At 34.4% G+C, this 13,340-nt stretch overlaps 1 protein-coding gene across 2 annotated transcripts in view; it reads left to right on the top strand.

Moving 5' to 3' along the window:
- LOC109708035 (protein DMR6-LIKE OXYGENASE 1-like) overlaps positions 1-13,187 on the top strand; it is a 17,173-nt gene extending 3,986 nt beyond the window's left edge. Inside the window, exons 1-4 of one of the 2 annotated variants that reach the window (XM_020229601.1) lie at positions 8,878-9,239; positions 9,722-9,969; positions 12,381-12,702; positions 12,798-13,187. In XM_020229601.1, the coding sequence (XP_020085190.1) occupies positions 9,015-9,239; positions 9,722-9,969; positions 12,381-12,702; positions 12,798-13,046 (1,044 nt within the window). In that variant the 5' untranslated portion in view covers positions 8,878-9,014 and the 3' untranslated portion in view covers positions 13,047-13,187. Of the gene's footprint in view, positions 1-8,877; positions 9,240-9,721; positions 9,970-12,380; positions 12,703-12,797 lie in introns of those variants that run through there. The other variant, XM_020229602.1, reaches the window with a different exon arrangement.

Genomic DNA, 13,340 nt, shown 5'->3' with positions numbered 1-13,340 from the left:
AAATTATATATCTTTTAAATTTTATATATAAGTGACCAATATTATAAAATCAAACTTTATATTTAATATACATAATCTAAAATATTTAAAAGTCAATAGATTGGATTAAAATAAATTCAAAATCTTTCATTATTCATGTTGATGCAGAATAAAATAAATAAATAAATAAATAAGGGCCACCCAACTCTCCCCTCCGCCTGGAAAAATTCTAGAATGCAACGAGTATATTAGTGACGTGGCGTAACAAACCAATCAAGTTAATCCTTTTAAGAATATATGTCCCATCATGATTGTAAAAAAGTATTTTTATTGTACTTTTGTTTGAAAAGAAGAAATGTGATTGGTTTGTTATTGATGACGTGGTGCAAGTGTGACAGTGTAGAATTCCTCCTCCGCCTGGGCCCCACACCACACCATACCCACCTCTGCCACATCAGCAAAAATTGATTGAGAATTAATATAACCTCTGCCACACCAGCAAAAATTGATTGAGAATTAATATATAACTAGTGAAGAGTCCCGCGCTTTGCAGCGGGTAGAAACTGTAATAATAATTAATAATAATAAAATATTAAATATTTTTTTGTGTATCTCATTTGGTATATCTACCGAAAGTCTCTCACTGTAGGCAGCAGACATGAACCCAACGATGGAGAGAGAGGGAGTAAAATAACTCATTCTAAATAAAAATTAAATGTGAGAGATGAAGAGACGTATGTTGAGAGAGAGAAAAAAATGGAAGAGATAAGGAGACTTATGTTGAGAGAGAGAGAGAGAGAGTAAAATAGCTCATTCTAAATAAAAATTGAATGGGGGAGATGAAGAGACGTATATTGAGAGAGAGAGAGAGAGTAAAATGACTCATTTTAAATAAAAATTAAATGAAAAAAATAAAGAAACGTATGTTGAGAGGAGAATAAAATGACTCATTCTAAATAAAAAAAATTTCAAAATTAGAAGGTTATGATACATCAGCTTAAAATATTGGGAATTCATAAAGAGTAATAGATAACAATAATAATAATAATGATGATGATGATGATGGATGACCACAACATGAGGCCGACATATTTGTTGTGTAACTCGCGATTGAGGTGAAATTTATAATTTAGTCTTGAAGAAGGCGCGGATGGATTGTATTATAGCCAATGCTAACGAAATATCTTTTATAATATATTTATTCTAGACTGAAAGCTTTTATATAAATATATATATATTTTTTGAGAGATAGATAATTAATATGTTACTTGTTTCGCTTATTTTATTTAGAAATAAGCTTTTGCATAAATATTGTATACTATCACTACCTTCCATTTAAGATTGCCAACTTAGCAAAAGTTTGAAACTTTTCTATTTTTCGAATATTTATTTTTTGTAAAAATTTGTTCAAAACGTTTTGTTTGAAGGTTTTGCCCACGAATAGGGCCAACTAGTGTTGCCTAAAATTAGGTGATTTGAACAAACAAAAGGCCATAATTAACTTACCATACTTTATTACTTTTCAATATTTTTTAATAATTAATTTTTTTAAAAAAATAAAAATCTGGCTCGGTCTCATGCTCGAACGGGAGTGGCGAAGGCGGCGGAGGAGGGATGGGGCGAGTCGGCGGCGTAGGTAAATCCGGCTCAGTTTTTAGGAGATTTTTGTTGTTATGGTGTAATAGTGTAATGGTGTAAAAAAAAAAAAGGAAGAGGAAGAGGAGGAGAAAGAGAAACGGTGCAATTTTGGGTGAAATAGTATAAAATTTGGTGAAATGGTGTAATTTTTATTTTAAAGAGTATAACATTCATCTTAAACAGTGTAATTTTTTTTTAAAAATAGTGCAATTTAATTTTAATAATGCAACATTCATCTTTTTTTTCCTTTTTCTCTGATTTTTTGCTCTTCTTCTTTCTTTTTATCTGAATTTTGGCCTTGTCCGATAATAGTAACATTACATAATAATTTTTCAAAGAGACGAATTTTTTTATTTTTTTTATTTTTTATTTTTTTTTCTATCCTCTATATTTTTGTTTGCTTTTCATTATTCACAACCAGATGGATCGGAGTGAAGACGAGGAGCGGCCAGTCAAGACCGCGGAGGCTCTTGAGGGAGAGCTCCTTGAGGAGCGGGCATCTACGTACGACGGCGAGGATGCACGGGACGCCGTAGGAGCAGGAGGCAACAGAGAGCTTATGGAGGGCGGGACAGCAGAGGGCCACGGCCGCCAGCGCCGCATCGCCGATGCTGTCGGAGCGACGGTCGTAGCAAAGGGCGAGGCGGGAGACGGCGTAGAAGCGAAGAGAGAAAAAAAGAACGAGGAAAAAAAAAAGAGAAAAGAGAAAAAATAATAAGAGTATTTTGATTAGTTTGTTAAAAATTTGAATCGAATCTGCAAAATTAAAAATAATAATCTAATTTTGTAAAAGTTCAAAATTAATAAATTTTTTTTTGCAAAAAGCCTTTAATGAAAGGTATATAATCTACGAATTTACACGGTACAAATAGCATTTTTTAACAAGAAAAGTCCGTAGGGACGCACCTAACACACCTACTAGTGCATGATTTTACGTCCTTCTTCTAGCTTGTACTAGTAGTCTAGTACTACACGTCTGATGTGGAAGGTACATAAGGATTAATTATGAAACATTTTAAATTAACTTTCTAAATTTTTAAAATTTTAATATTACTATTTAATTTTTAATTTATTTGATTTCTGTCGATCAATAATATTTTTAATTTTAAAATTTTAGTTAATAAATTTATAATTTTTTTAGAGAAAGATATCATACTTTTTTTGTTTATTTTTTATAATAAAATTAAATAAAAACATTAAATAACTAGCTTTTAAATTTGAAACCTCATGTACCAACCGATAGCCTCTTTGCTACTTGCAGTAGAAATGATTGATTTAAATAAATTTATAGTTCCAAAATTACACTAAGTATAATATACTAACTAAACTTGCTAAACCCATTTTATAATAAAATTAGCTAGAAATGTAAAGTAATCAAGCTTCCAATTTGAAACCTCAGATACCAACGGTCAACCTCTTTACTACTTGCGCTAGAAATAGTTGATTTAAATAAATTTATTATTGCAAGAATTGCACAAAATATATTAGTTAAAATTACTAAACCTGTAAAGATAAAATAAATTCAAATATTAATGTCAAAATTCTGTTGAGTATGTTAAATCAAACATATTAAAAGATTGTATAATAAAATTAAAATTTTGAGAGATTGGATAATTGATTTAAAATGGTCCATAGTTCATATAAATTCTATATATTTTTGCCTAAAAACAATAACATTTGATTAAAAATTTTTATTTTATTTTGAAAATATAAGAAAATTACTATTTATAATCTAAAAAGTATATAAACTTTATATACTGTCATCCTAAAGTTTGGAAAGTATTTTACTGTTTAGCATAAAAAATATTAATTAGATAAGGACCCAATATGAGTTGTTGGATCTACATTTTAATCAATTTTATCATTTAGATCATATTATTCAACCACCCACTAAACACTAAGGGACCACCAAATTAAGTTGATTTTAAGTCATTGGATTTTATATGACTTGATAAAAAAAAACAACCAGTTTGATTAAAACTATATGGTTCACGATTCAATAATTGAAACGCTAGTTTGAATGATTTGAAATGATTTTTACTTAGGACATCCTTGATTGGTGAAAAAAAAAAAATTGGTGATATTATGCAGAGAAAGTAGTTATTTAGAAAGTGAATATCACTTTTTGCTATTTGATTTGTTTAATAAGTGATTAACAGAATTTTAAACTCTTTAATTTTTTTTATATGTGGATGCTTATAAATTATTAAATAATAAAAAAATTGATGGTAAAAAATATGTGTGCGTGCATATAGTGGGATATTGTTGACGCTATAGGGTGAAGGAAGAACGTTGTTGTCGGTACGGCACAGATATTAAAGGGAGGGAGTACCATAATAAAAGGGCGTGGAGAAAAATAAACTAAAAAGTGGCATGAGAGAGAAAGAGAGAGTGTTAGAAAAAAAAAAATCAATTTACATAAAAAATTTATTAATTTTAAATTTTTATAAAATTGGACCGTTTTTTTTAATTTTGCAGATTCAGTTTAAATTTTTAGCAAACTAATAGAAATACCCTTATTATTTTTTCTCTTTTCTCTTTCTCTCTTCTCTTCGTTTCTCTCGTTCCTTTTTTTTTCTTTTTTTTTTCGTCGAAAAAAGTAGTGGAAGCAGAGGTGGAGGCGAAAACGGTCTGCCTCGCCTCTCACCCTCATGCTTTCGCCCTCGCCCTTATCCTTGCCCACGCACCCCCCACCTTCCTCGCCTCCGACCCTACCGAGACCGCGCCGTGACTCTTTGTTTTTTTTTTTTTTTTTACCTGCCTTTTACTGTAAATCGTTATGAATATATGTCTGCAGATGTTATTCGTAGTTTGTTGACAATGTTAAGCCGCGACTTTTTTTTTTTCCACTTCGACTCTCCTCCACCGTCCGTTTTCGACGGCGACGCCTCTCTCGCCCTTCCTCATCCTTCTCGTCCTCTCACTCTCCCTCCTCTGCCGCCTCCGACAACGACGCATTTTCGTCTACGCCGACACCGTGGAAGTTGCTGTGGAACTGCAACCTCGGAGCAGGGGGTTCTTAGCGGCGGTGTCGCCGGCGCCGTGGTTATTGGCAGAGATGGGTCACCAAAAAAAATTATAAAAGAAACAAGAAAAAAAAATGAAGATAAAAAATTATGGAAAAAGGAGGATGAAGATGAAATTGTATCGTTAGCTGCAAAAAAAATTATAAATTGTACTACTTAAGATGTAAACTAGAGCTTTAAGATGAAAATTACACTTTTTAAACGAAAATTATACTCTTTGGGAGATATTTACACTGTTTCTCCTCTTATTGCACTCTTTTAGATATAAATTGTATCCATTAAGATGAAAGTTACTCTTTTTAAACTAAAGTTGCACTCTTTGAGAAATATTTACACTGTTTCTCCTCTTCTTGTACTCTTTGAGATGTAAACTGCACCCTTTTAAGAGATATTTATACTGTTTCTCTTCTTGTTACACTGTTTTTACTCTTGTTGTACTATTTCTTTTCTTATTACAATATTTCTCCTCTTAAAGGGTCCAGTTTAAGGTAAAAAATTATGTAACAATAGGAGAATTAGTAAAAAGTGTAATAATAATTTATTACGACTTTGTTTCAATTTGCATAAAAAATTTACTTATTATTTTTTATCTTAAACTGTACCCTTTAAGAGGAGAAACAGTATAATAAGAGGAGAAATAGTGTAACAAGAGGACAAACAGTATAAATATCTCATAAAGGGGTGCAGTTTACATCTCAAAAAGTGCAAAAAGAGGAGAAACAGTGTAAATATCTCTCAAATAGTGCAACTTTCGTTTAAAGAGTATAACTTTCATCTTAATTGATATAGTTTACATCTAAAAGAGTGCAATAAGAGGAGAAACAGTTTAAATATCTCCCATAGAGTATAATTTTCGTTTAAAAAGTATAATTTTAATCTTAAAACTGCAGTTTACATCTTAAGTAGTGCAACTTATATTTTTTTTTTGCAGTTAACGATGCAATTTCATTTTCATCATTCTTTTTCTATAATTTTTTATTTTTATTTTTTTTCTTGTTTCTTTTATTTTTTTTTGGTCATCCGTCTTTGCCAATAGCCACAACGCCCGCGACGCCGCCGCTAAGGACACCCCGCTTCGAGGCTGCAGTTCCGCAGCAACCTCCACGGTGTCGGGGTCGACAAAGATGCGTTCTCGTCGGATGTGTTGGCCCAGTGGTCCTAATCGTCTATTAGATTTTGATGATAACAAATAATCACGATTATTGGACTAATCTTTTATCTTGGGTCTTGTGTTTTAGATCTCTCTATCTTCAAAAAGGATTTAATATGGGCAATATTCTAGTACCAAGCTTCACCACTTGAAGCTGTGTTTGCTTCTTTTGTCAAATAGACAAACTCACTCTCTTCATTCTTAATTTGATTAATATTATGATTAGAGTGAGAAACTTTGAGTTAAGTTTAAACTATTCACCTTATAGATCACTTAAACAAATTTCTAAATTTATGATTAGGTGAAAAGGACTTTTAAATATTCAAAAATCGCTCAAATTCTGTGTTCTGTAAAGTTGCAATTTCTGGACCCTGTTATGGACGCCCTAAAGTGGATCCGAATCTTTTGAGACCTTTTGGATCCTGCCTGTTTGCTGTTCGGGTGATCCAGAAACAGCAAGACTATTTGACTTGACAGGTTGCGACAACAGGCGGCGCAAAATCTGGGCGCCCAGATTTTACGGAAGCAGCGGCGCACGCAATCTGGGCTGTCTGGCAAGAAAGTCAGCACGACTTTCTGGGCGCCCACAACTTTTGACGACTCGAATCCAGAAAAACGGCGCATGTCAGAAAAGTTGTCCCTCGAGATCTGGGCGCCCACAACTTTCTGACGGCCCAAATCCAGAGGAAGCGGCACCTGTCAGAAAAGCTGTTTCTCGTGTTCTGTGCGCCCACAACTTTTGACGGTCCAGAACTTACGAAGTCAAGAAAAGCTGCGCGTGTCAGAAAAGCTGTTCCTCGAGATCTGGGCGCCCACAAATTTTTGACGGTCCAAACATACAAAGTCAAGAAAAACGACGCACGTGGGCTGACAGGCAGCTGGCATGCACAAACTTCTGGGTGCCCGAAAATAGTTTAGGGCGCCCGAAAGTGCAACCGACAGAAGCTGCTCGAGGCTATAAATAGATGATATTGAGGCCTCTCTCAGTAGCAACTTGAGAGTTTATTTGAGCTTAAAAACTTCAGTGATCTTAATACTCTTAGCTCTCAATTCTCTCTCTAAACTTGAGTGAAAACTTGTAGTGAGATTTAATCTTGTAAAAAGAGAGAGAAGCAAATTCTTGAAGCTTGAAAGAAGAAGGAGTTGATGTGAAGGCTTGGTGCTTGCCCGCAAAAGCATCATCTAGTGGAGATCCAACATTCTCGAGTGTTGAGAAGTTGGCGGGGACGTAGGCAAAATGCCGAACCTCGAAACAAATTGATCGTGTGCTTTTCGAGTTTGCATTTCTTTTATTTGCATCGGTTTTTTAATTTGCTTGATTATTTGGATTTTTATTTTAGAAACCTAATTCACCACCCCTCTTAGGTAGCCATTTTGATCCTCAGGATGCGGCAGAGGATGAGAGAGAGGAAGAAGACGAGAAGGGCGGGGAAAGGACGAGAAAGGCGTCGTCGTCAGAAACGGTGGAGGAGGTCGTCGGAGGCGGTGGAGGAGGGTCGGAGAGGGGAAAAAAAAAGTCGCAGTGCGGCACGATCTCGGTGGGGTCGGAGGTGAGGAAGGTGGAGGGTACGTGGGCAAGGGCAAGGGCGAGGGCGAGAGCATGAGAGTGAGAAGCGAGGCGGGTCATTTCCGCCTCCGCCTCTACCCTGACTCCGCTACTTTTTCGGCGAGAGAAAAAAAAAAAGAACGAAAGAAACAAAGATGAGAGAGAAAAAGTAATAAGGGTATTTTGGTCAGTTTGTTGAAAATTCGGACTAAATCTGTAAAATCAAAAAAGACAGTCTAATTTTGCAAAAGTCTAAAGTTAGTATATTTTTTATACAAATTGGCCTTTTAAAAATTTCACTTTTTATTATTTACTTTATATCAACCAAGCATATGCTCTTATTCTGTTTAAAAGAGCGAACATAACCTGCCGTATAAATTAGGTCACGGTAGGTCGAACAAGTCAGGTCAATGCGATTTTTAAATTATTGCAGTATTATTCTAAACTATAAATTATTTTTTATATATAATTATTTTATTGTACAAATTATTCCGCTGCTTGGCGCTTGCATAATATCTCGTACCAACATTGGTGCCGGACGGCACAAGCTGTCGATAAAGCCTCCCTCACCAGCTCGGTAATCGTATCTAAACCACTCGTACGATGGCAAGGCATCCATGTATGACGTCAGCATATTTGCGTCATCTTTCCCGTTCCAGAAATCACATGAAAAATAGTGCTCTGTCGACTGTCGTATATCAAGACACGAAAAACATAAAAACAATGAAATAAAATAAAATAATAAGAAAAAGTATATATATATATATATATATATATAGAGTTGAGCTATGATACTTTAACAAGTATTATCATCATGGTGCTATTAGATTTTAAGTCATTGGATCTACTTTTTGATTATTAATAGTTCTTGGATTAAACACTATTCCACCTACCACCACCTACCATCACCTACCACCATCATCTCAACCTCACATCTCTCCATCCAAGGACTAAAAACACATAAATATCACCCCCATGATACTTTTACAAGTATTCTAGCCCTACTATATATATATATATATATATATATATTTCTCAAATAGGCCACAACGATGGACAAGTCTCGCACGTCACAGAAGTTGCGTCACCACAAGCATCGCATAAGCTACGTCATTAATCACGTAAGCGAAATGCTTAAGTTCGCACTGTCCTCCGTAAGAATTTGTATAATTTATTTTAAACTTTACTCGTAAAAAAATAATAAAAGGATAAGCTTAGAGATTCATCTTATTAGTCTTTAAATGATAAAAGATTATACCCAAAAGAAATCGGAGATGTAGTATTAATGCTCTTTACGAGTGTGAACACTTATTTAAGTTACGACTTAATTAGTAGATCGAACACCAAATTTATTTTTGTTTTTTACTGAAGCAATTTATCCAACTTAATTCTATTCAATGTAATTAACATTATTAGTTAATTTATCTTTATAAAATGTTTTACGTGAGATAGAAGTAAATTGCAAATTGGAACAAATGGTTATATATATGGATTGAAGTGCGTAGACAAATCCTATTTTAATTTGACTTATTGTGGACTGTTCAAAAGCATGGAGCACAGATGATCTATAAATAGGAATGATTTCGGAAAGGAAGCCGAAACTCGCATGTTGGAAGCATAGCATACTAATTAGGCTTTTTTTTTCCCACCCAGAAGTGATCGTTATTTTACCTCCATGGCACCAGCAGAGTCCAAGCTCCTCCTAACTGATCGAGCTATATCCAGCTCCAACCATGTCCCTTCCAACTACATTAGGCCCGTCGGCGACCGCCCAAACCTCCTCGATGTCGAATCCTCCACCTCCGTCCCCCTCATCGACCTTCATGGATTGCTCGGCCCCGCTCGCTCTGATGTAATCAAAGAAATCGGCTCCGCATGCCGAACTGATGGATTCTTTATGGTAATCGAATTTACGACCTCCTATTTTAATATTGTATTGAATAATAGGTAAAATATGTACAAACTTATTTGAATCATAGACCATTTTAAAATGGCTATCTAAATTTTAAAAATTTTAATTTTACTATCAAATTTTTTAATCTGTTTGATTTGAGCTAGTCAATGGCACTTTAATGCATCGTTTATTCTCTTAGGTTAGTTAAGGTATCATGCTTTATACAATTCGCGTAGCTACAAGTCATTAAAGTACTTAATTAATTTAATTTTTAAAGCTATAGTAATACTGATTGATTCAAATTAAATAAATTAAAATATTAAATAATAAAAAATTAAAATTTTGAATAGACATTTCAAAATAGTCTATAATTTAAATAAGCCAAGCACGTATTAATCTAAATAATATAAAACAATCATTTGTCTTTAACTACTAAAATTGTTAGAGAATGATATTTTTAAGGTTTATATTGTATGTTTAATACGCAGGTTAAGAATCACGGCATCCCGGAGGAAGTTGTTAGAGAGATGCTGCGAGTTGCGAGAGAGTTCTTTCACTTACCGGAGGCAGAGAGGCTGAAGTGCTACTCCGACGATCCGTCGAGAACGACGAGGCTGTCGACGAGCTTCAACGTGCGGACGGAGAAGGTCAGCAACTGGAGGGACTTCCTGAGGCTCCACTGCTACCCGCTCGAGGATTTCATCCGTGAATGGCCCTGCAATCCTCCAGATTTCAAGTACGTGCCTTAGCCTGTTTGTTCTGTGTCACTCAAATTGACTACGTGTTTAGCAGCAAAACCCGGAGTAATTGGTTATGTACCTGGGGAATCTGTTAGGTTGTTTTATTTAAGTTTATATTTTAATACTTATCGTCCAATAAAATATTGGGTCTGTTTGGCCTAATTTTTGAAAAAGTGATTTCTAAAAAAGTGATTTTGATTTGGAGAACTGATTTTGGTTAAAAGTTGTGTCGGGCAAGACTTCGACATAGGATTTTCCTTATTTTGGATGGGCATTGCATGTAAATTGGCATCCGGTTGGCTACCTGCGGGTACACTTGTGCTATCATAAGCGGCCATCGTTAGCGAAACCAATGTCCCCTTGGATGTGTAGCACAAGTGAAGCGGCAAGTTCGGCCTTTCTGCTGAGAGCGTCAGCGACTTGGTTACATCGTCCTGGCTTGTACTCCAAAACCATGTCGAACTCTGCTAGGAAGTCTTGCCATCTCGCCTGTTTCGGAGTGAGCATCTTCTGAGTCTGAAAGTAACTCAGAGCGACATTGTCTGTCTTGACCACAAATCGGGATCCCAGAAGCCCGCTTCGCTAAAAGCGTAGTGTCTTGGTGATCATTTTGCTCTCACCGGCCATGCCCGACCAAGTCGAGTCTTGTGCCTTTCTGTCAGGGCCCTTTTTAGTTGTCAACGGCCCTGACCTTGTCAATAACATTGAGTCTGTAAATGTTGTGTCGGGCAAGACTTCGATTTGGTTGAGTTTAGATAAAAGCGATTTTTCAGAAGTGATTTTGAAAAACTGCAAATTTTTTTATGTTTAAATAAATTAATATTTTTATTAAATTTTATTTTAAAATAATTTAAAATTTTTTAAATTACAAGTTTTAATCTACAAATTATAAATTTTAAAATTTTAAATTTTAAAATTTTGAAATTTATAATTTGTAGATTAAAACTTGTAATTTAAATTTTAAAATTTTTAAAATTTTAAATTTAACTTCTAAAATTTCAAAATTTAAATTTAATCTTAAATTTGAAATTTAAAATTTTAAAATCTAAAATTTGAGATTTGAAATTTAAAATTAAAATTTAAAATTTAAAGTTTGAAATCTATTTTTAAAATTTTAAAATTTAAAAGTTAAAATTTACAAATTCAAATATGAATCTGAAAATTAAAATTTAAAATTAAATTTAAATTTAAATATTGAATTTAAAATTAAAATAAAAATTTAAAGTTTGAATCTAAAATCAGAATCAGATTTCAAGAAGCAGCTTTTTTCTGCTTCTGGTTCTGGAGCCTTCAAAATTATTTTTCTGATTCTGAAAAATAGAATCAGATTTTAAAAATAAAGTTGCCAAACGCTTTATTGAAGTGAAAATCACTTTTCAACCCAAAAATACTTTTTAAAAGCTAAGCCAAACACCGCCGTTGCAGGGTTGAATTGAACGCATAAGGTAAACATTAACAAAACGGGTGCAGACCATACTTGGCCAGAAGCCTTTTGTTTTAAAGAGTAACGCTCCATTTACAATCACTTTTTAATTATAATTTTATAATTAATTCATTCGTAGGCTAAACTTTTTCAGACTAATCATATCATTCTCCTTTTTTACTTTCTTGTTTTTTCTAAATACTAAAATTTTTAAATAATTTATATAAACTATAGGATAAGAGTTGAAACTTCTTTTGGCTTGTAGGCTTTGCATTTCTTCTGTTTTAATTTTTTTAATAAAGAGATGCTTTTGGATCTTTCAGTGTGGAGAAAGGTTATAGCTTAAACGAAACTAATGGGGATTTAATGAAGAAACCAACAATTTTTCTGCCAAGAATATTATTTATTTAAAGACTGAAAACCACGAGTCAAGCGAAATCTAATTTTTGGACCTGTTTGATTCGGTGTCTTTTCTATTATGGTTGTGAAAAAAAGAGTTCAATTTTTACTCAAAATTTTTTATTACCTAGGCTGGATAGCATATTTCACTAATAAAGTAATTTATTTTACGATTAATTGCATACAGTTTTCTGTAAACATAACAAATTACAAATATATCCCTACAAAGTTTAGCTTTCTTATGTTATGTCTGCAAAAATATTTTTATTGTGATGACAAAATTAACATTTCACTTATTTACTATTAAAAAGTAAATAAATTTCTGACACTCTGACAGTAACAGATCAGAGGAACAAATATGAATATTACTGGACTTTTATAGAAATAATATAATAAAGTTAAATTTTATAAGAATATATATTTATAATTCACTATATTTACAAATAATTGTATGCAATTAATCCTTTATTTTATCTAAAAAAATAATTCACTGTCCGAATATAATATCAAACTTTGAACAAAATTTTTAAAATAAAAAAAAATATGCGGAATAAAATATTTATGTATAGCCGGTCACATCTACAGGCAAGTAGTGGGCGAATATTCGAAACATGCGAGAGCGCTCGCAGTGCGACTACTGGAGGGGATATCGGAGAGCTTGGGACTAGAAAGGGATCACATGGTGAAGGCAATGGGGAAGCAGGCACAGCACATGGCGATAAACTACTACCCGCCATGCCCACAGCCCGAGCTGACCTACGGTCTCCCGGGCCACAAAGACCCCAACGCCATCACCGTACTGCTCCCAGACGGCGTCTCCGGCTTGCAGGTTCTCCGCGGCCAGAAGTGGGTGGCCGTCGAGCCCGTACCGAATGCGTTAATCATCAACATGGGCGATCAAATACAGGCAAGTAACATGGACATGAACAGTCTTCATCAGACCTTCGTTCCATTCTGCAATGAATCAAACACCAACAAAGCATTTCTTTCCGTCTTTCGCAGGTGCTCAGCAATGACCGCTACAAGAGCGTACTTCACCGCGTGATCGTAAACAACAAAAGCGAGAGGATCTCCGTCCCGACCTTCTACTGTCCATCTCCGGACGCGGTTATAGAACCAGCTGAGGCTCTCGTCGACGACGATCATCCTCTCAGATATAGAAGTTTCACTTACGGAGAGTACTACGAGAAGTTCTGGAACCGCGAGCTCCTATCTGCTAGTTGCCTCGATTTGTTCAAAGCGAGCCAGTGATCAACATTGAAAGAGAAATGCTACTCGTGCATCAAAAAATGAAGTGTAAACTTTATATGCATTCAGCCAAGGACCAATATTTTTACACTGGGCTAGACAAAATTAGTGTTAAGTTTATCTAGCAAGGGATTTTTGCTTCTGAAGCAATTTTCTAAAAGTTGCATTATATGCCGTAAAACCCTTTAGTATCTACGAATATTTGTATTTTAAGAGAAGCAGGCCGCAAAAAGTTTCGAGGTAGACAAGGTAAAGATTATGGCCATTTATAAATACTTTGTGCTCAGCCACATAATG

Source organism: Ananas comosus, linkage group 3, assembly GCF_001540865.1.
Source record: "Ananas comosus cultivar F153 linkage group 3, ASM154086v1, whole genome shotgun sequence".
NCBI classification, from domain to species: Eukaryota; Viridiplantae; Streptophyta; class Magnoliopsida; order Poales; family Bromeliaceae; genus Ananas; species Ananas comosus.
The sequence above is the reverse complement of the archived record's forward strand: the minus strand, read 5'-3'. Positions and strand labels throughout refer to the sequence as shown.